Here is a 23,987-nt window from a genome sequence, read left to right as displayed (position 1 = left end):
AAGCATACCAATTACTGCGTTTTCCTGTAAACTAGGTTGATACTAAATGAACACTAAGATGCCTAATGAAATATTCACTTCGATATACTGTACACTGCTTTGAACCAGAAAAAAAAATCCCTGAGTAAATGTCTCTAGGGTGTTTTCAGAATTGCACAAAGATATAAATCTCAAATAAGCAGTTGAGGAGATTTACAATGAAATCTACCCGAGAGGGGGAAAAACTAGATCCTCAAGACCTTAGAAGAATTATAATATTCCCAGGGTTCAAGGTTTTGTTTAATTGAAAGTTTCTGTCAAATTCGAAATGAAATAAAATTTCCCTTTGAGAAAAGCCTTGGTAGACTTTCTCTTCTCAGAACTGCTGAAATTAAGTGCAGCCGGGCCAGTTGGCGATGTGGTTGGAGCTGTGGAGCCCACACAGACGACCACGCGGCTCCGTCTCAACTGGGAAACTTGCAAACAGGCAGGGTGTATGCGTGTCCCGAAGTCCCTAGAGGAGGGGAGGATGATGGAGAAGGGACTGTGGCCCCGAGGGAGGTGATTTCTCACTTTCTCTCTCTATGTCTCTCTCCAGTGAATGCATGTGCCCTATGGCGAAAATCTAAAAATAAATAAATAAATATAATAAAATAAAAATGAGGCTGTTAATGGGGTTGCTTCAGCAAGGTTTGAACATTATCTAAAAGGGACAGGAAGTCCTACCCACAAGTCACCTCAGCGTAGGTCTAACTTAGGAAGAGGAGCCGTGCGCTCCTGTGTGTTGTGAATCAAAGGAAGAAGAAAACGGGGAGTTGGAACAGGACGGAGTTGATCCTGTGAGCACCACGGGTGGCGGAGCTCCAGACGGGCTGAGTCTGCGAGAACCAGCTCATAGGCAGGGGTCAGGAAGTACAGGAGAGGCAGTGAGTTTACAGCAGGGCCTGCAGGGCACTTGGCCACACCCGGCCTTTATTCTTGCCCTTCTGAAATCAGAAGGCAAGGGCATCGTAAGGCAAATCAGACTTGACTTACAATTCTCCGACTTTAAATCCTACACGAAAATTACAAAGAAACACATCAGATGAATATATGTAGCACACAAAAGAGAAATTACTGATGAAACGCTACATTAGACAATATAAATAAATGGTGGTATGTTACCTGTACTGTTAGCGGTTTCTCACATATGGGGCTCACTTTTGACGTCATCATTTATTTTCTACTGAAGTTAAAATGTCTGCTTTATTGCTGTAGAGGATTTATAAAATCACCCTGACATTAAGGAAAAAGTCGATCTTTTTTTTTCTTTTGGAGAGGTTTTTGCTATAGGGCGCGTGCGCTCGCCAGACAGACAGAGACAGAGAGACAGAAAGCGAGAAATCACCCCCCAGGGGGGAATGGTTACACCGCAATCCCTTCTCCTCCATTCTCCTCTCGGGATCCTGGGCACGTACGCACATGTGCCTGGCGTGAGTTTAAGCCACCAGGTCTAGGACTCGAACCGTGGTCCACTACGTGGGAGTCCAGCGACATAGCCATTATGCTAACTGCTGATCCCAAAAAGTGAATCTTTTAAAATTCCTTTCATTAAAGGTTTATCACAAAAATTAAACTTTAAGGTTTATGCTTTACTTGCATTAACACAGCAAAGTATTTCCTGTGTGAATTTAACATTTTACTACTGATTTTATAAATTAGAAAATAATATATTTCATTGCCATAAACCTAAATATTAAGTAATCAAAAATGTTTTCAAGTATTTCAAAGTATTATAAAATGGTAAAACAGATTAATTTAAAATTAGGTTTTGTGGTATCAAAAAGATTATTGGCCAGCAGGTGGCACAGAGGTTAAGGCACTGGATCCCACATGGCCAAGGGCATGGTTTGAGTCCCTGATTCAGCAGCTAAAAAATCATGCTGGGCGTGTGTACTAGCCCAGAATTCCAAGAGGAGAACGAAGGAGAAGGGTCTGCAGTGTGGCTGCCCTCCCTAGGAGTGTTTCTCACGTTCCCTCTCTCTGTTTGTCTCTCTGTGGCAACCTCACGTACCCTGTAACAACAACAACAAAAAGAAAAGAAGATTATCGACATATCTTAGCTTTCTATTGGGGCAGCACCAGTCAGACAGGGGAAGTGAAAAATGTAGTAAATAGATCAATGTAACTTCTATTTTCATAGCCCGTGATAATAGCCCATATAGGATACCTCTTAGATATTCCCAAAACAAGTATTAAGTTTTCAAAATAATGCACACCTCAAACGTCTTTACATTGTCCAATCATTTCTATTCGGTTCTACTTCTATTTATTACTATTTTTTATACTTTTTTTTTTTATTGCCAGAGGTTCTGTGCACTTGTCAGAGAGGAAGAGACCATGAACCCGATAAAGCCCTTCCCACCCATGTGGTCACGCCACAATCCCTTTCCCTCCATCCTCCTTCCTGTCAGGATTTTGGGCACTCAAAACACTGCGGGAGTGGAGCCCAAACCACAGTCAGCCACGTAGAATCCGCTGGCTCCTGTACTGCTGCGCTTATGGGACGGGCTCTACACAGTTTCTTAAAAGTCATCTGTGTTTAATGAAATATCTTTGAATGAAACTGCACTATGTACATGGGGGCCGGGCGTGGTGTCACAGCCACGCAAGGGGACCCACGTGGTAAAGGTCCTGGGTTCACCCCCTCAGTCCACCGAGCGTGCAGGCCGTGCGGCGACCTCGGCCACTGACCGGGGTGGAGGGCAGCAAGAAGTCCCAATGTCAGTGCTCATGTCTTTCTCTCCCTGTCTCTCAGAAGAAAGAGAGAGAGAGAGAGAAAGAAGGAAATCACGAATATGACAGTAACTGGGGTGAAGGTAAAGATTTTGAGGTAAAAAATTGCCAAACAATGTAAGGTTGCATGCAGGAAATCAGGAAGGCATGCTTAGCCCTGTGATGGTGCACGCATTTCCCATCCACTAAAAATATTTCTTCACGTCATCTGCCTCTGAAAATTAGTCGTCTATTTCCAAATTCTCATATGCTTATCTAGTAAGTGAGTTCTACCAAATTTTATTTTTATAAAGAATTGTTTAATTATTACTGTCATCATTATTTAATTTGACAGGACGGGGGAAATGAGAAAGCCAGCAGCCAGGTTTAGGGTTGGAACTGCAGCTGACCAGAACCCGAATCACCCTGCCACCTGCTGGCCCAGAGTTTTATCAACTTTTAAATAAAAATCCTTTAAATACTTTAAAATACATTGTACTTTTGCTATTAAGATAACTAAGGTTCTAAATAGAAATCAAACAATATATACTTTAATTTAAAATATAAGTAAAATTTCCCATCGCTAAAGAGTAAAAAATAATTTTGATTTACATTATTAGGTCAGAAAATCTAGGTCATTGGACGATTTTCTTGACTTTAGTTACATGAGCTTCTCATTACTTTCATAGTGTATGCAAACTTCTTCTCTTGGTTTTAAATTGCCGTATTAGTAAGAAGAAAATGGAAGGTGATAGTATGCATTCGAATGAACGTAAGCATAAAAATGAGCCTCAGAATCGTGGCATAATGAGTTACTGTAACTGTACACTATCTTCCCTGAAAATCCGTTTTTAATAGTTAAAAAAATGAAACAAAACGACGTGAATATTACTCATTGACTACCCTCAGTCTGAGCAAGCAGGATTCATGACTACCCGGCCGAGGCTGTGAGTGATGAAAACAGGGCTCCTTCCCAGTGCCTGGAGCCGCTCTGGTCACGGCGTAGGGTCTGCCCACCCTGGTGACCCGCGGAGGCTGGCCCTGGCCACCTGGCCGCTCCCCAGTCACTCCATGGTTATGCAGACGGCAGGTTAGAGTGAGCGGACGGCTTCTCTGCGTACCAGTGAACGCTGCGGTTCCTCATTACAGCTCGCTTTAGGCCCCCTAAGGTCCTTTTCATGGGCTCCATTTTTATTTGAACTAAATCTTAAAGGACTCTAAAACCTGACATGCTACTGTATGACTTCTTTTTCAAAGGATAAAGCAAAAAATAAAACACTGTAACATAACAAGCAAATGTTAACAAGTGAACACACTTGAACGAAATGAAACGTCTAACGTAAATGAGAAAAGGCATTCTTTGATGTTCAGAATAACTCAATTCTTTTAATTTTGCTTTTTTTTTTTTTCTTTTCCTTTTTCCTCTAGTGGCTAGCTACAGTGAGGCCACATGCATAGATTTACAATGAAAGTAAAATGATAAAAAATTACCCAGGGGCCGGCCCCACAGCTTAGTGTTTAAGGGAGGTAGATGCCAATGGCTGACCGTGGTGCGAGTCTTGGCTCTGGAAGTTTTACAAACACGCCAAGTGTATGCGTGTGCGTGTTCAAAATTCCAACAGGGTGGAAAAATGGAGAAGGGGTTGCGTTATAACTATGCCCACTGGAGGTGCATTCTCTCTGTCCCTGTCTGTTTGTCCCTCTCTGAGAGTACACGTGTCCACTAGAAGTTAAAATATATATCTTAACATAATTGGATTCACACTGAACAATTTTTGCAGCCGCAGATCGTTGTCAGCATGGAGAGTGTAAGTGCTGCAGTTTCGTCCAAAGATCCACGTAGCCATCACAACGAATGCCCATTTAAATTAACCTGCCTTTGTGGTAAAACAATTAAAAAGGGATGTAAATACAAAATACGTACTTAGCTACATTCACAGAAAGTTTCCAAAACGTTCTGATTGCTATCATTAATTTATGCGTGTGTTCTCAAAGATATAATTACTTATTTAATTGTGAGCCAAATACAGATCTCTCTTTCAAAAGAGAGTTGGTGTTATGGTGTATACTTCTCTTTGGGAAGTTTTGACATTTTTCATCAAAATTACGTCAAGAACAATGTCGGGAATTTGTAGAGATGCTATGGTAATGCATTGTGTGTCCCTTTCTGTCAACAGAACAAGAATATATCCACCAAATAATGTGAAGAGTTAGAAAACGTCAGTGTATGTTATTATTTTCTTTACACAAATTCTAAGACTAGCAAATGCTTTACATGCTTGATTCAAAATACTGTAGTTTACTGTATTAAATACACGTATGAACTAGGCCATGTGACGTTCACCTTACATTCTAGTAAGAACTTTCATAGATCTCAGAGGGTCCCGCCCCTCCCTTGTGTATTAACTACATTGTATCTCAACTTCAGATGCATCTCTTTATGCATCTTAATAAGCCACGAGTGTGCTTCTATGACTGAACCTGTAATCTCTGTAACCACATCGTCTACTTGATCAGAATAGAATAACTGATCTACCATTTCCAGAAAAGCTAAACTCATGGGAGAGGAAAAAAAAAAAACAAAAAAAAACCAAAAAAAAATACTAAAATGTTGCAACCATTGTCTAGGACCGCCGGCTCCTAAGGAACATACGGGTCCTGTCAAATGGAAGCCCCTCCGCTTCGCTGACACTCTGATGGGTTTGCGTAAGGACCTCTGAGAGAAGGGCAAGAGCTGTTTTACTCTGCATAATGAAACTCAAGAGCCAGATTTGCAATGTGGAGTGTTTCTAAATTACGTGTTATTAGTGCTCCATCGATTTCTTGAGTAAAAAATGCTGTAGAGAGAATCTATGTAGAGGCTTTATTAAATCTTAGTGTTTACGGACTACAAATAGCATCCTCACAAAACTCTTTTTTTAATCATTAAATCTCTGTATTTTAAAAATAGCTTATTCTTTAAATCCAAAAATGTTCCCCCATATAACAAAATGTTCCACAGCAAACAAGGGTTGATATGACTAATGGCTGGGACCAGCAGATGGCAAAATAGTTACATTGCTGGATGCCAATGTAGTTGATTGTGGTTCGAGTCCTGGACCTGGTAACTTAAAACTCATGCCGGGTTCATGTGCATGCGTGCCCAAAATCCTGAGAGGAGAGTGGAGGAGAGGGATTGCAGTGTGATCGTCCTTCTAGGAAGCGATTTCTCACTTTGTGCTCTCTGTCTCTCCAGAGAGTGCACATACCTTATAGCAAAACTCTCAAAAAAGACTAGACTTTGTGTAAAAAGGACTATTGGAGTATTGGGTTCTCCACATCAGGCCCTAGAATTTTTGAGTTTTCCTCCTTTGTTATGAGAATGATAGTGACTTTTGTTTTGGTTCTTAGTTTAACTATTTCTTCTGTGAATAAGATAGAGCACCCCAAGAGGGTCTTGAGTGCCACGACCCACCCCAGCCTCAGCCAGCCCCACATCATGGGCACTTGTGTGTCTGGTAGATTTGTGGGGCAAGGGTGTCTCTTTCCCATACGTGTTAGCCCCATAGAGAGCCATGCCACCACTGAGAAGAGTCCGGCTGCAAAGACGGGTATTTTGGGTAGGGTCTCGCCGTGTGGCCACTCACCTGCCTGGCCTCCTAGCTATCCAGGGTTGCAGGCACATGTGCCATGGTACTGGCTGCCTGGGTTAGCCTGGGACTAGAACCCCGCTGTAACTTCAGCCTTGCCAGCATCACCCTCACCCCTGCGCCACTACAGCTGGGCCTAGACCCTGTTCTTGTGAGGCTCGGAGCAGAGCATCACTGCTATCCAGGGGGGGAAGACAGGGTCCTCTAACTCGAGAAACAGGGTGATCTGAACACAAACACGTAGCCTCTGCCAGCCTCATGTTCTCCAAGCATTTTACGCTCAAAGTGTGGAGGGTATGTATGTGCTCCAGAGGGCGGAAAGTGCTGTGTACTGGAAAAGCAAATCCTGTCGCCACGATGCAAGAGAGGGTGAATGGCAGACAGAGAAGTGTTGAAGAGACTAGTTCATTTCTTTACAAACGGGATGAATGAAGTTACCCAGCAGTGACAGGCACGACACCGTCCCCGTAAGACCTCTGGGAAACCTCGCCAGCAGAGGTTTGCAGATGGATGTGCATGTAGGTATGCACGGAGAAGTACACGTGTGTGCCTGCTTAATAAATGACGTGGGAACGCCTTCTGCCTGAGAGCGTGCACTAGGCTCCGGGGATATGCGGGTCCCCTGCAACAGGAGGGCCTGGCAAGTGAAGAGCAGAAGAGACGACGTTAAAAGAAACTGGGAAGGGGAAGGCATGGCTTCAGAACTTACAAATGGTTCAGATATTCCCTGCGTGACACAGAGCAGGCAGAGAGAGTTTCAGTTCCTGGGCTGTTTGGAGAAGTCAGCGTGTGAGGCTGAGCGCAGGAAGACAAAGGTTTCTCACTGTACTGTGCCTGTTTCAAGAGTTTCATCTAAAAACAATTTTTGAAACAATTTTAATTGCCGCCTATCATCCTGAGATTGTATTTTTCTGAAGATGCCACCGAACAAGTGGTATTTCCATGTCTGCTGTGTAGGGCTTCAGTGCAAGATGATTTTCATGCTAAAACTGCATCTCCGTACACCTGGCCTGTCCATGAATCAAGTCACAGAGTGGAGCTGTCTTGATATATGACCAGCCATATATATAATTTTTGCTTTAACGGATTTGATAAAATATGGGGGAGAGTGATGTACTTTACTTTAACTTTCACTTTCACAGACTGTTTATTTTTCCCTTGGAGGAGCTTTACGGAAACATCTATCAAACCCAATCCCTTCTTAATCATTCCCTGCTGTAATTTATAACGGGAGAGGCGTGCTACAGGCCTCTCTCCAGGCTGCCCGGATGGTGTCCACGACTTACCACTTCAGTTTACTTCGCCCCCTTGGGGTGGAGCCATTGCCATTGGCTGGAGGAAGGGATGACCGGTCGAAGAGAGAGAGGTCCGCAGCCTGCCTGCCCAGGTGAGCTGTGAGCTGTGAGCACTCGCACCTTTCCACACCCTCTTGGTTTTTGAGGGTCTTAAAGAAGTGCCGCTCACCCACGCTCTCCTCTTCAGCCCACCCAAACTGAAGAAGTCCTTTCTATGGAGTTCCTGAATTACCCAAAGACACTACCCGCTCAGACAGGTAATCGCCTCGGAGTGTGGGTGGGAGGCTGGGCATGGAAGCATGAACATGTGCTGCTCATCTGTTTGCTGGTTTGTTTAGAGGACCAAACACGGAGGAGGAGGAGGACCTGGCACCTGAGGCGTGTGCACGAATGCCTGCTGCTTTCAAGGCCTCCCTCGACACATTCTGTTCATCTTGGTGCTTCCCATGTGACCACGTGCAGCACACACACAGACACTCCAGAAAGCACGCACGCACGCACCCCTTCCCACATGCAAACTTGAAGGCCCTACGTATTCAACCAATGACCCTTGAAAACAACAATAATAAAGATGTCCATTCCCTGCCAAGAAAGAGGGGCACCGTAAACACCGATTTCTGTCACAACGTAACACCCGGAAACAGGAGCAATGGTCTGGAATTTCAGGCCACAGGATCACGTGGTGGTTGGGGGTGGGGGAGGTTCAGGGCAGGCAAGGTGTCTGAGCATCTTGGGTCACATCACCTAGGCGGCCCCTCCCCTTCCCACAGAGTCCGCACACCCCTACTCCCGTGTGGGGGTGTGTGCTCTGCACTGGCCACGCTGGCTGTCCCAGCTGCCTGGCTGATGTCCCGACGTGAGCTCTCCCAGGAAAAGAGCAGGGGTGGAAAGGCGTGATTTGCAAGTGCTACAAAGGACAGGCTAAAAACGCAGGTCTGTCATCCACGGACACCCGTTCTACATGGTGTCGCGGTACTCCGTTAGTGACACGTAAAGCATTTCACCTGTAACACCCGACGACTGCCTGGCAATCCGGGTGAAAGCAGCTTGCCGTTAGCCCCTTTCCAACACTTTATTCATGATGACTCAGAAACGCGAAGAAAGACCCCCGCCGATTCCGGCGTTTGCTGTTGCTTGCCGTCTCAGGCTCCTGGCACCCAACCCATGGCCTCCATGCAGTCTCACGCTCCCCACCTTCACCCTTCCTCCCACACACACTGCCAGAAAGAGGTGGTTCCCAGGAAGGCTCATCGACCGTGGCCCAGCCTCAGTGGTACACCGGGCAGTGCACGGGCCTGCAGAGCTGGAAAGCACACGCCAACTGCAGGGCTGGATCCCTGGTCCGGTCCACCTGGAACATGTCAGATGTGCATGCGCCCGAGGTCGTGTGCTGGAGGGCGGGATGGAGACCTGAGAGTCCCCGACGAGGGCGCCTCTCTCTCCCCCAGCGCTCGCTCACCCTCATGCTCTCTATCATGAATGAAATGAAACCTTTAACACAAGATTGAAAACGTGTTTTAAAGTCTATTTATTTCTCCCATGACAGAGAAAGTGCACCCCAAAAAGGTCTTCATGCCACAATCCACTCCCAGCCCCAGCCTGCCTGATGGTGAGCTCATGTACCCAGTGCCTACGTGGAAGCCTAGGATTCAAAACCAGGTCCGGCCCAGGCCCAGTGGCACTGCTGTTATGCCACTGACCAGGCCATGGAGGCTCTGAGATTCAAAACCAGGTCCGACCCACGCCCAGTGGCATTGCCGTTGTGCCACTGACCAGGCCCCACATGGGGGATTTCTGAGGCAAGTCCCAGGGAGGAATGTCTGGCTCATTGCTTGACATCTGTCCCCTCCTCCACTCCCCCTTGCAGTTTTTAAACTTTCCTGACCCACTAATCTTCATGGACACATTACTGCCAAGCCTAGCGCTTTTCATTTCCTTCATGCCATCTCCAGCAGTACTGGCACGGCCATGGTTAACGGCACGTTCAGATCACGCTCTCCTCAGAGTGGACCACAGAGCCCACAGTGAGGGACGAGCGTGCCTTCGAGATCGAGTTGCTCTGAGGTTTAACCAGCATTGGAAGACCTCTTTCTGAAAATTAATAAACTTATTTTTTAATGGCTTTCCCGTTTCTTGGCTAATTTCAAAAACTTGACAACAAAAACCACTAAGTTCTCAATGTGTTAGCCATATCATTAAAAAGTCAAGAGCAGTAAAATTACAGTATCGTTCACATATATCCATTGACACGTGATGATGCTCGTTCAGTTTAATTTGACAGCAGGGTTGTATAATGACTTCATCGGCTGCAAATTACGGGTGGAATGATGAAACATTTGCTTTAGATTTGTAGAGGACTTTTGATGATTAGAAGTTTTATTCCAGTTTCTATGATATTAAATAGATTTAATTGATTCTTATAATAATTGCATGCACCATCATTTTTTGCAGTACTTCTTTTTTATCTATCTATTTATCTATATATATACTTTTTTTTTGAGATTTTTGCTCTAGGGTGTGTGTGCTCACCAGAGAGACAGAGAGAAACAGAGAGACAGAAAGCAAGAAATCATCCCTAATGGGGATGGCCACGCCACAATCCCTTCTCCTCCATTCTTCTCTTGGGATTTTGGGCACATCTGCACATGTGCCCTGAGTGAGTTTTAAGCCGCCAGAGCCGGGATTCAAACCATGGTTGACTATGTGGGAGTCCAGCAACGTAACCATTAACCCATCTGCCGGTCTCCACTATCATTATATTTTTGTGTATATAAGATAATAACCTCAACTGAAACTCTTCATATAATAAATTTACATTTCTTATGCCATTGTAAAATATATTCCATTTGTACTACATTATATCAACTTTAGAACTATGATTCATAATTTGTTGATTTTGTTTCAAAGTTTAAAGTTTCTTTTTAAAAAATTTTTACACTCCCAGTTAGCTGAAAAGTGAAAAAAAAAAGTGAAAAGTATATCACTTATAAATATTCTATGGAACTATTTTTGTGTCGATAAACAGATTATAAAATATAAAAATTGTTATTCTTATTTGAAATCAAAAGACAGAAAATTATACCATAGTTTAAATCAATATATTTCAAATGAACATCAGAATATCATCCTTCTATAATTAAAAAAAATTGATTATTTAAATTTTTTGACAACTGAGGGTGAAAGGGATTAACTAACTCTCACCCTGATGTCTTGAAAATATGAACTACAGAATTTTGTTAATCTTTCAAAACTAACTTGTAGTCAGTGAGTATTTGGTCATTACCTTTCAGAAGGTCAGTAAGTACCTACAACTGTTTGGAAGATGGAAGAATAATACATCTAACTCATATTCTAGAAGTTCCATTTAGTTGAACTTTTACAAAAAGAAAAAGATAAACTATTCAAGCTTAGTCCAGGAATCAGAGCTCAACGTTTAAAGAATATTTGGATTGGAACCAGTAGGTGGCATGGTGGTTAATGGCGCTGGACTCCCACATGGCTGACCATGGTTTGAGTCCCGGACCTGACAGCTTCCTTTCTCACTTTTCTTCTCTCTCTCTCATTCACTCACTTGCTCTGTCCCTCTCTGGTATGTATGTGTATATGTATGTATGCATGAATGAATAAATGAATGAATAAATGCATGAATGAATGAATGAAAGTTAAATAAGGTAATTACAGAAGAAGAATATTGGATTAAGATCAAATGTAGTGTGACAGTGGAGTGCTTGGTTATTTCAGCCTAGGGCTCACATCTCCTGATTTATGGAGAAGAAAGTTAAAAATAAAACCATAAACAGTCTCTCTCTCTTTTTGTTAATATCATAGGTTATGTGTGGAGAGGACAGAGACAGAAAGAGAAATAGAGAGAGGGAAGTGAAGACTCACCCTCCAGGGATAATGGCCACACGGTAATCCCTTCTCTTCCATTTTTCCTTCAGGATTTTGGATATGCATACACAAGTGCCTGGCATGATTTTCAATCCACTGCCTCTGGGACTCAAGCCTCATTTAGCCATGAGGGAATCTAATGTCTGAACCACCACACCACCTGCTGACTCCAGCAATCTCTTTTCTATGGGATAATACAGGAATTCTGTCTGTGCGTTGGCTATATTGCCCAGAGTGGGACAGATTTCAATTACGGAGGTAAGTGTATGAGACCAGGGCCTCATTCTCTAATATTTTGGACATTGAAATTACTTCTCTGAAATTCAAATCTCTAAGGCAATTTAAAAACAAAAAATCTTAATTAGTATGTAAACTATTTTTAACATGTTGACAATTTAAAGTCTCTTAAAAAGTGAAGTCATATTTTGTGAAAATAGATTACTTTCCTTTTGAACCATGAATTAATCTTTTAATACAGACGAAGTTAATTTTGCTATTCTTATTTTTCACCGTATCCACTGAAGGTGTATGACATGGTGTTTTGATAGCATTGCATATTAAGTAAAGAAATTGCTACCGTCAAGCAAATTCACATGCCCATTTGGGGTCAGTATTTTTAAATTCCTCAATCCCGGTTTACCTTAGAGACTAGACTGAAAAAACTGGAGGCACAGAAACAAACCAACAAACCGAAAACTGGAAGAAAGACTGAGAAGAAATTAAGCAGGCAAAAGACAGACTTTGGCAAAATTGTAACTAATCAGAAGGAAATGAGGATGCCGGTGTGGGGGTGGAGTCTGGACAGCAGCCCTAACCTGGCACCTGAATTCTTAAAATCATTTGACTCCAGTTCTGGGACAGAAATGAAGGGGGGGTGGGGCTGAGGCCCCCGCCGCCACTGGAGGATGGTGTTGCTGGGACACTCAGGCTTAGATTTGTCTGACAGAAGGTGGAAATTCTCTCTCTTTACTTGTCTACACAACCCGTGTGCTTCAGACACAGCACTGGGTGCACCGGTGACAATTAGAGGCAGACAGTCCCGCACAGGAGAGCCCTTCCCTGCTCAGCACAATGTGGCACAGGAAGTGCTACAGCCCCTTCCTCCTCCTCCGCCTCCACGCCTACAAGAAACACGCATTCATCGCCTCTCGAATTTTTCAGCACTAAGGGTATAATTTCCTGACACCTGCCGCGGAGCCTCTCAGACCTTGCCAATATAAATTACTTGAAAGAAGGGCTCAGCAGTCTGAGAGAAAAGCAGATTAATGTGAGCCGGGTCAGGGTAACAAAAGGAATATCAATTAAGCACGCATCATATCAGACACTGCTTGGCACGGGCTATGTACCTAGCACACCAGGCAGGATGGAGTACTAGACTGTGAAGAGCACAATTCCGGAGTCGAGCCCCATACACCTATCAGAACGCAGGCCAAGGCGGTTAGAAGTACACTACATGCAACTGTGGGAGCAAGGGCCATACCTCAGGCGTTCCTGCTGTGCAATAAGCCCTCACATGCTCACAGTTCTTCACGCTCTCGGGGCCAGCAGGTGGTGTGGTGGTTAAGGCGCTGGACACCCACATGGGTGACCATGGTTCACTTCTTGGACTTGGAGGCTTGCTTTCTCACTCTCTCTGTCTCCCTGTCTCTCTCTGGTGAGCACACATGTTCTATAGCAAAACTTAAAATAACAATAATAAATAAATGATTAAAAAAGTTCTTCACGTTCTTAACAGATTGTTTTTACAAATCCCTGTTAATTTTTACTCTTACCATTCACTGTAGTAACAGGAATAATTATATTGAACTGTAATAGGAGATTGAAGATTATTCATGTTTACTAAAATGGGATTCTACAGGCAAAGAGGCTTGCTACCTTTTTTCTTTTAATTCTTGCTAAATTCTTCTTACTAAATTAAACAGCTATAAATAAAGTAGTGGCAGAGAACTCATGGATTGTATTACATAGTCTTCAAAGGAACAAAGATGTTGAAAGTATCTTTGAGCATTTTTCAGTTTAGTCCATTTCACAACACAGAAAAAAACTATGCCTTCTATCTGCTCACATTACTTGGATGGCATTCTAATTAGTGTCAGCTCCAGCTCCGGTTATGTAGTAATCATTCAGAGCCTAAAGAGATGTACTCTGAGAACACACCCGCCGTGTCTACAAACACAGAACGAGACTCGGCACTTACAGCACGTAGCCGAAGTCTATATCCTCCTGCTTCTGGAAGCTATTTTAACAATGACGTGGGGTCCCAAACTTTACTGTACTGTGTATTAGTACTGTAGATGCTAGAATTCTATCCCCCCAAATTGCACTAGTAGTACATTTTTAAAGAAATAAGCAAAGGTGTTCATGTATATTAAATACAGTAACAGGGAACAGTCAGATAGGGTAAATAAGAACAAGTGCTACCTATTTGATTATTAGCTATTAATAATTTACCCACAACTGGAAAATAACAGAGGATACATTAGTCATAATGTTAATGCCAATGACATGAAATTCTATCCTTATGAAATGAGTATGAAGTTTATTCTGCAGATGCCATCTCAAGTAGTATCAATTCAGTTCAACACCAATGTGTCCAGTTTCTGAGTCATTCTGGTACTTGCGGTCAGAACACCAAAATTGCTATTTTGATGTAAATGCTTTTCAAATATGGTGTGATTTAAATAGGTGCCACTTATTGCCATAACAGCATGTAATAATTGGGACAGAATATTATGTCTGAAATCACTTCACTGCGAAGCACCTAACAGGCATTCAGAAAATAATTGTCATTTGCTTGATCGTACATCAAACTCAGAAACACATGACTATGTAAGAGATAATGTAGTCCACTTTCGACTGTGTGTCGAAAATCTGATTAATTCCCCTTTTCGGTTTTGCAAAGCTGAGTTGTGCTCTCTCTTATGACTCCAATTTTTAGATGACATGGTTTTCAAATTAATTCAAGGAAAACAAGAAACTTAAGAGTCAGACAAGGGTTCATTTAACATCAGAATTCCCTTGGCAAAAGGAACAAAATATTTGGTACAGATTTAGTTTTAATACTGGTAAACAAATATTTTTAAATTGTTTCAATACATTACCAAGATATTAAAAATATTAAAATACTGACAATCATGATATACCAAAATTTTCTCCGCGAAAACATCCGAGTCACTTGTGTAAAGGTTAGAAGTGATATTGCTAGAGTTAGGATTACTTTTTACCTCTTGTAAACGCATGGAGATACAGAAAACACCAACATATTTGTTCCAACAAACTGTGTGTAGCTCTGAGACATTTCATTTCAATTGACTGTATTTCCTAATGCAATCTGATACTAATTTCTATATAAATAAAAAGCAGTACAATAGTGTGATAAAGACATACCAAATAGATTTCTGTGACTATGGCTTTTCCATCACACCAAATTCAAACAAATATTCTCTCCATTCAAGAAGTAATTCTACCATTTCAACTACTTATATTTTCTGAAAATGCCAGTATTTTCCAACAGTCTGATAAGGAAAAGCCGAAGGACAATGGAAGAATATTAATTGTCAAATTGGTTAAAAACAAAACAAAACAAAACAAAAAAACAAAACAGAAAAAAACAAAAACAAACTTCTGTCTTTGTAATTCAGTTGTTAGGCATAAATAGCAGTTTATGGTACAGTAGGTAGCACAGCGTTTGAGGTGGTGGGCTCCCACATGGCCGACTGCAGTTGGAGTCTCAGACTCAGTGGCTTGAAAATCACACAGTGGGTGGGGATGGGGGTGCGTGTCATGTGTGTGTGCCCAGAGTCCCGGGAAGAATGGCGGAAAAGGGATTGTGGGGTAGCCATCCCCACCATTTCTCAGTTTCTGTCTGTCTCTCTCTCTCTCCTGTGAGCACATACACCTTATGGTAAAAAATGAAACAAAAAAACAACAAAAAAATCCAAAACTAAAAAGTAAATAAATAAATAAAAGCAATTCACGCTGAGACGCATCCCTAATGACGGATGCTGATCAGTGAAAGTTCATCAAAGACCCGACGAAGCGAGACCACGTGCCATTGTGTGTGTATCTGCAGTATAACTATTTTTCCGCAATTTCACCTGGCTCTCCGTGAAATGCGAGGGACTTGGAATCGGCACACCTACCTCACGTGGGTGATGATGAGCGTCGAGGAAGAAGTCGTCGACCCTGTCGAAGTGCCTCCCCACGGGCTGGGTGTGGACGGTGTGGTGCAGCACGCTCCCGCTGGCCAGGGTCACCACCTGAACAGAGCAGACGCGTCACACGCGGCAAGCAGCCCCTCACTAGCTCGAGCACCCCGTTACTCAGCGATGCGGAAACCTGCGAGGTCGCACACACCCTGCTGCGCTACGCGAATTACAGCGATGTAACTGCTCATGTCTTTTTTCTTATTTACACTCTGGAAACCCTTGTTTCTCTAAGGAAATAAAATATACAAAATTTTCTGTCTTGAACAGCTTGGGCTTAAAAATGTTTGTAAAATAAATATACACACAAGATACTTACGTAGTACGAAAGTGTTAAAGCAAACACGGAGGCGTGTAGGTGAGACGCTGGGACGAAATCCCTCCTGTAGAATATAGGTGGGGACCTCTGTCTGAACACTCCGAAATAAATCACACGAAGCATTTTGAAGTTTGATCATTTCTTTCCATGAGGAAGAAGGAGCATGAGAAGGAGAGAGACTCCTGTGGCCGGGCCCTGTCAGGCCACAGTGCCCTCCCGGTCCCAGCCAGCCAGGGTGCAGAGAGCTGTGTGTTTCAGGTCCCCAGGGTCTGAGCCCGGACCGGCCACGTGGCTCCAGCATTGCAGGGTGGCACGCTACTGCTTGGGCCTCTGTGCCTCGTGCTGGGCCATGGGAACAGCACCCCTGAAAATCTCGGAGTGCGTGAAGCCGTATTTAAATATGTTTCCCTCTATGGACTGTAAAGAACTGGTTTGAGTAAGTTTTAATCAGGATGTTTTTTTTTTTCATAATTCACTGGTTTTTAAGCCTTTATAGTTTATTAAATATGATTATATTAAGATGCTATTCCTGGGACCGGCTTTGGCATGGTGGTTAAGATGCTGGACTCCCACATGGTCAACTGTGGTTCAAGTCCTGGACCTGGTGGCTTGCTGTCTCACTTTCTCTTTCTCTCTGTGTCTCTTTAGTCAAATTGTTAACAATAATAATAAATGAAATTAAATAAATAAGAAAAGATGCTTTTTCTCCTACCCCATTACTCAACAAATTCTATCATTTCTTCCTTCAGAGCTCTCAGACCTCCCTGTTCCTTTCTACTGGGCCAGCTGCAAGGCCTTGTTCTGCATTAGCCTTTTAAAGGACTTTCTCTCCTCCCTTCAATTTATCCCCTTTTAAATACTTTCAACATAGGACCAGGTAGTTAGCTTCCTAAATTAATGACAATTTCCAAATGAAATTGAAATAACCGTCAAAGCAAAATTGTTTCCTCTGTGCTCTGTGTGTGTGTGACAGAAATGCATAACCTTTTCACTTCTAATGTGTGTTGGTTGTTTTCTTAAAAGATCATTTTTCTTCATCTAAATGAACACACTTTCATTGTGTTCCAAAGGAACTTCCGTGCTCACTGGAAGTTGGGACAGGTGGTTATGTTACAGCTGAAACACTGAACGAAGTAAACCTGGCAGTCTCCGTGGCTCAGGCATTAAGTGTTTGATTTTGCATGTTGCTGTCTCAGAAGTTTTGTCAGAATACCCACTGAGAACTCCAAATAGGGAACATGGGGGTACAAACAGAGAAAGCAGAAAGTCTGTCTCTCTGTCTCTCTGTCTCTGCAGATGTGCAGCCTGACGACCCGTCTGTTCTCGCAACTAGCAGCAGAGGCCAGTCGGACATCAGCCCCACACTCTACCTCCCAGTCCCTAGATTTGTATGCCAAATAAACCTCTATACTTTATAAAAATCTCCAGGACTCAGGTATCTCTGTAAGCCACACAATAACCAACTCACACAAAGAAGCTGACCCCTGTCTTGAAGGTCCCATTCTCAATACTCCTCATTGTCAGAACTAACCACAAGGCCCTCACCTAACCAAAAGGGGCCCACCCTGCATACGGGGGCAGGGGGGAGCCCAAGTATCTGACTCAAAAAACCTGGAAGACACTGCACCCAGTTTACTAGTAAAGAACACAGTGAGAAAGTCATCACTAGATTTAGCCATTCGTGGTGTCTATAGTAATTTACTGAAGACCAACGAGCATAAGCGGGAGGGAATCCTTCAAATGTTCTTCCCTTGCAAGTGCACAGAAATGCGTAGCTCTCCATGCATTTGTGCGTGTTTGAACATAATAATAAGCCTCCGGTGGCAGGCCCCTGTCAGGCCACAGTGCCCTCCCGGTCCCAGCCAGCCAGGGTGCAGAGAGCTGTGTGTTTCAGGTCCCCAGGGTCTGAGCCCGGACCGGCCACGTGGCTCCAGCATTGCAGGGTGGCACGCTACTGCTTGGGCCTCTGTGCCTCGTGCTGGGCCATGGGAACAGCACCCCTGAAAATCTCGGAGTGCGTGAAGCCGTATTTAAATATGTTTCCCTCTATGGACTGTAAAGAACTGGTTTGAGTAAGTTTTAATCAGGATGTTTTTTTTTTTCATAATTCACTGATTTTTAAGCCTTTATAGTTTATTAAATATGATTATATTAAGATGCTATTCCTGGGACCGGCTTTGGCGTGGTGGTTAAGATGCTGGACTCCCACATGGTCAACTGTGGTTCAAGTCCTGGACCTGGTGGCTTGCTGTCTCACTTTCTCTTTCTCTCTGTGTCTCTTTAGTCAAATTGTTAACAATAATAATAAATGAAATTAAATAAATAAGAAAAGATGCTTTTTCTCCTACCCCATTACTCAACAAATTCTATCATTTCTTCCTTCAGAGCTCTCAGACCTCCCTGTTCCTTTCTACTGGGCCAGCTGCAAGGCCTTGTTCTGCATTAGCCTTTTAAAGGACTTTCTCTCCTCCCTTCAATTTATCCCCTTTTAAATACTTTCAACATAGGACCAGGTAGTTAGCTTCCTAAATTAATGACAATTTCCAAATGAAATTGAAATAACCGTCAAAGCAAAATTGTTTCCTCTGTGCTCTGTGTGTGTGTGACAGAAATGCATAACCTTTTCACTTCTAATGTGTGTTGGTTGTTTTCTTAAAAGATCATTTTTCTTCATCTAAATGAACACACTTTCATTGTGTTCCAAAGGAACTTCCGTGCTCACTGGAAGTTGGGACAGGTGGTTATGTTACAGCTGAAACACTGAACGAAGTAAACCTGGCAGTCTCCGTGGCTCAGGCATTAAGTGTTTGATTTTGCATGTTGCTGTCTCAGAAGTTTTGTCAGAATACCCACTGAGAACTCCAAATAGGGAACATGGGGGTACAAACAGAGAAAGCAGAAAGTCTGTCTCTCTGTCTCTCTGTCTCTGCAGATGTGCAGCCTGACGACCCGTCTGTTCTCGCAACTAGCAGCAGAGGCCAGTCGGACATCAGCCCCACACTCTACCTCCCAGTCCCTAGATTTGTATGCCAAATAAACCTCTATACTTTATAAAAATCTCCAGGACTCAGGTATCTCTGTAAGCCACACAATAACCAACTCACACAAAGAAGCTGACCCCTGTCTTGAAGGTCCCATTCTCAATACTCCTCATTGTCAGAACTAACCACAAGGCCCTCACCTAACCAAAAGGGGCCCACCCTGCATACGGGGGCAGGGGGGAGCCCAAGTATCTGACTCAAAAAACCTGGAAGACACTGCACCCAGTTTACTAGTAAAGAACACAGTGAGAAAGTCATCACTAGATTTAGCCATTCGTGGTGTCTATAGTAATTTACTGAAGACCAACGAGCATAAGCGGGAGGGAATCCTTCAAATGTTCTTCCCTTGCAAGTGCACAGAAATGCGTAGCTCTCCATGCATTTGTGCGTGTTTGAACATAATAATAATAATAATAGCACTCAGAGTAACAGCAGCAATGGCAGCATTTCCTGGGAGCTGGCCACGCGCCATGTGTGTTTTTGGTAGTTCACAGGCATCATGACAGCTGACACACAAACACTGCAACGTGCTATTCCGACCCTGGTCTCACCGACAGGTGCAAGAGCATCGCATCCTGGTCGAGGTCCATTTCCCGAGGATCTCTTTCGTGACTGGCCCAGTTCTAGACGGCAATGATATGGTGCCAGCTCCCCACTTGCCTCAGTCTACACCTGGCTCTCGGATGGCTCCAGGTTCCTCAGGCTGCTGCAGTTGAGCAGGTTGCAGGCTCACGAGGATCAAGGGCACTGAGCGTGCTGCGATGCCCCTTCATTGCTATCCCAATCCTGTATTGGCCCCTGGCTCACTCCTTGTGCCCCCCGCATCTGGGCTGTTCTCGCGATGCCTGCCATGACCCCAGCCATTCTCCCAGGGTCACCGCCCGGCTGGGGCCTGCTTCTTAACCAACAGCAAACTGGAAGGACTTCCTTTCTACTTTTTCTGAGGGATATTTTTGTCTCTAACTGTTGTGCATCTGACAAGAGATTACATGCCAGTTATGAAACTGTGGATTACGGTCTCGTAATTTTTAGACCAGAATTTGTTAAAGTTCCATAAGGGACACTTGACTTTTTAGAAGGAAAAAGTAATGATGATAAATCCTTCAGAAACCTCGTGATGACACTAATTGGAAAATAATTCTTACATATCTAAAATTATGACAGTTTGAGAGTTTTTCATTATAAATATCTCAGAAAACACACTTTGCTTTCACAATGGACAAGAACGATGTCTGATGTCTGATCAAGATAAACACAAGCAGGAAGGGAAGCAGGGCTCTGTAGCCCCCAGAGCGCTTTGACGCAGGAGTCAGTGTAACATTACGTCATAGACCACATTAGAGCAGGAGGACCTTTCCGGTCTTCAGAGCCCAGCACCAGTTCTCTTCCTAGGCTAATCTTTCGACATGATCACTCAGAATAATTACAGCCACAACGAGAGTGTGACCGTATTTCTGGTTCTGTGAGTTCAATTTCTCCAAAGGAATATTTATTTCCCCTTTTAAACATATTTTAAAGCCCTTTCCTTTGCGAACGTTTCCTGATGATCCTGCTGGGAGACGATCATCCAGGCTAGCTGACATTTCTGCGCAGTCAGGTGTCTGAGCAAAGGGCACCGGCAGGCCTGGTTAAAGGTGACGGCTCAGCAGACATACCTGGACGGCTCGGGAGGGGGTGGTGCACTGGTCCTGAGAGATCCAGACAGGAATCTCTTCTGAGACAGGGTTAACGTCCCAGAGCACTGACTACCACCCTCCTCGTGTCTGAGCAAAGGGCACCGGCAGGCCTGGTTAAAGGTGACGGCTCAGCAGACATACCTGGACGGCTCGGGAGGGGGTGGTGCACTGGTCCTGAGAGATCCAGACAGGAATCTCTTCTGAGACAAGGGTGAACGTTCCAGAGCACTGACTACTACCCTCCTCTTCTGTGAGAAGGACTCAGACATTCCAGAGTCAGGGTCATATCTCTCCAGAAAGGATGGGCTGGTCGACCAGCAGCCTGGAAAATCTAAGCGATTCCTAGTTCTCAGGTCCCACGCTTCTGAGCACCTGTGCTCATACACAGGGTAACGTCCATCTCCTTCCCTTGCTCCTTGTTGATCAGAGAGGGGATGAGCATCAACACTCCCCAGGAGTAGAAATGGCCTATGCTCTGACACGTTTCCGAGATGCTGTTTCCTGCCAGCCTGTCTGTGTACCTCTCCATCCTGTCTGTCACCTCATATGTGTGCACGTGTGGGTTTAAACTCTACATAAACAACTCTGCATATGGGCCTACTTCTCAATTGCTACATTCCATTTTCAAGTGTAGTACTTCCCTCTTGATAGCACCAAGATTTTCTGGTGAAGCATTCAAAGAAAATTAAGTACCCATTTTTAGATGGCTGGATAATTCTACTTAACACCTTTACAAAGATTTTTTTCTCTGTGACATCAAAAGAGTTTGTTTAAATTAGGTTGGGGCATTGCACCACTGAGGAAGTTGCTTAAGCTGCAAAGGTCAAACATTAAAACTTCAGGTAATGACAACTGATTAAAAACGAAACTATCATATTCAAGGGGCTGTATGAAAACGGTCAACAAGAGTGGTTCGGGGCTGGGGGTGCTGAAGGCGGCAGGGTAATGACGAGGCTGGAAGAAAGGAGACGCCTTCCCAGGCCAAGCATTCCTTCCCAGCCCTTTCTGTTTCCTCATAAACTTTTAACTCTGAATATCTAAAAACTATGCCAAAGGCTCATGGTCAAAATGCATTTTCCCCCATATCTGTGAAGTTCTCACATAAACAACTTCAAAGAAGCAGCAAATTGCACCAAAATGACACGACAGATTCCCCAATCAGAAATGAGTCTGTGCTCAGAAAAAATACCGTCTGTCTGGACAAAATCGGAGCCCTGCTTTGAAGCATTTGCAGTCTAGCTCCCTTGCTCTCTCCCTCAAATACCCATCAAAGCTGCTGAATGGTAAATGGTATCTGTTTTGATTAATTCTTTAAGCTCTGTCACCATAGGTTATTCTTTTAACATATGAATAAAGCCTTAGTAAATACAAGGAGTCTTCTAAAAGTTCATGAAAAAATGTGTCTTATAAAATACTATTCATGGATTTTAAAGTTTTTTTCCATAAAAATAAAATCATGCTTCACTTAGATTTTTCACAAAATTTTTGAAGACCCCTGTTGTTAAACCAATGATTTTTCCCAATCCTAAAAGGTAATTGAGTATTAATTATTAACTTTTTCCCATTTAAATCTAGTGTGATTAAAGCCACAATCCTCAGGACCAGCAGATGGTGTAATGATTAGGTCACTGGACTCCCACATGGTTGACTACCGTTCGAGTCCTGGACCCGGAGGCTTAGAACACTCTGGCTGCGTGTGTGCACGTGCCCAAGATCCCAAGAGGAGAATGGAGCAGAAGAGATTGTGCTGTGACCGTCCTCTGGGGGCGGGCGCTCCTCGCTTTCTGTCTCTCTGTCTCTCTGTCTCTCTCTGTCTCTCCAGCAAGCACACACACCCTGAAAAGAAGCTGTGGTCCTCGGCTGGAAGGACATCCGAGGAGAAGTCTGTCAGTCTCCAGGCCATTGCTCCCTCCCGTCAGCTGAGGGCCCTTACCTGCAGGGTCGGCGAGGCCTTCTCCATGCTGCCCCAGCTCAGCACCCACACCTGGTCATGCGACTTGTCGTAGTGTAGCTTAACCGGGACAGGGTCTGTGCTCACTGCCTGTAAGGAATAAGGGTTGAGAAAGGCATTTTCAGACTGAAATGTTACTTTAAAACCAGGCGAGGAAATACGATAAATTCCAAAAGTGTCCATGTTAGAGCAAAGCCAGTATCTAATTTTCTAAACACTTACCTGATTAATTGGAAATGTCATACCTTAATATTACACATCTTTATTCATTAGTTGCACCATTTTATATAGTCTTTTTTTAATTGTCAGAGGGTGTGCCCACTTACAGAAAGAAACAGAAAGAGGGAAAATGAGAAAGCCCCCCCACCCCCCGTGGGGCATGGTCATACCTCAATCCCTTCTCCTCACTCAGTCCTTTCAAGATTTTGAGCATGCAGGCACATACACCTGGTGTGTTTTTCAAGTTGTCCGGTGAAGGACGCAAACCTCACCACTGACCATGTGGAATCTAGCTGCCCTAACCACTGGGCCATGGGCTGGCCCTGTATGGTCTTCCATTTATTCATTTCCTATGTGAGTTGTGAGTCAGAGTAGTTACTTAGGAACTCCAGCTAAAACAGATGAACAGGTTCATATTATTCACGTGTTGAATGCAGGCAAGAACTACGCTGATACCACCAGGGCTTGCCCCATCCCAGTGCTGGGCTATGGGATTTGACCATCTATAATGTGGAAATGCCAATAATCTGACACATGATTGTAGCTCTCATAAGTGATTACCTAATTTAGTTTCTTTTTATTTATTTATTTATTTTTTGGAGAGTTTTTTTGCGCTTGCCAGACAGCAGAGAGAGACGGAGAGACAGAAAGCGAGAAATCACCCCCCAGGGGGGATGGCCATGCCGCAATCCCTTCTCCTCCATTCTCCTCTTGGGATCTTGGGCACGCACGCACCCGTGCCCAGCATGAGTTAAAGCCACCGGGTCCGGGACGCGAACCGGGGTCGGCTACATGGGAGTCCAGCAACATAGCCATTACGCTAACTGCTGGTCCCCCTAATTTAGTTTCTTAATGAGAAATCCAAAACCTCAGAAAAGAGGGGCAGCATTTTTTTTTCAATACGTTTGGTATGGTAAATGTGGTTTTCTGCTAATATTTATAATATTTAACATTTACTTAAAACATAACTCTCAGAAAATAAATTGCCAGAAATTTATTTTCACCTTAATTTCAAGCTATTCATATCA

The 23,987-nt window shown here is 43.7% G+C and overlaps 1 protein-coding gene across 1 annotated transcript in view; it reads right to left on the bottom strand.

The window, feature by feature from the left end:
• LOC102497637 (follistatin-related protein 5-like) overlaps window positions 1-22,983 on the bottom strand; it is a 56,871-nt gene extending 33,888 nt beyond the window's left edge. The window contains 4 exon segments of the mRNA XM_014587192.2: window positions 15,691-15,714; window positions 15,716-15,807; window positions 22,723-22,830; window positions 22,963-22,983. Coding sequence (XP_014442678.1) covers window positions 15,691-15,714; window positions 15,716-15,807; window positions 22,723-22,830; window positions 22,963-22,983 — 245 coding nt within the window.
• Between the last annotated feature and the right edge of the window lie 1,004 nt (window positions 22,984-23,987).

The sequence above is a fragment of the Tupaia chinensis genome, unplaced genomic scaffold, assembly GCF_000334495.1.
Source record: "Tupaia chinensis unplaced genomic scaffold, TupChi_1.0 Scaffold000191_1, whole genome shotgun sequence".
Lineage (NCBI taxonomy): Eukaryota > Metazoa > Chordata > Mammalia > Scandentia > Tupaiidae > Tupaia > Tupaia belangeri.
This window is presented reverse-complemented; position numbering and strand designations above follow the sequence as displayed.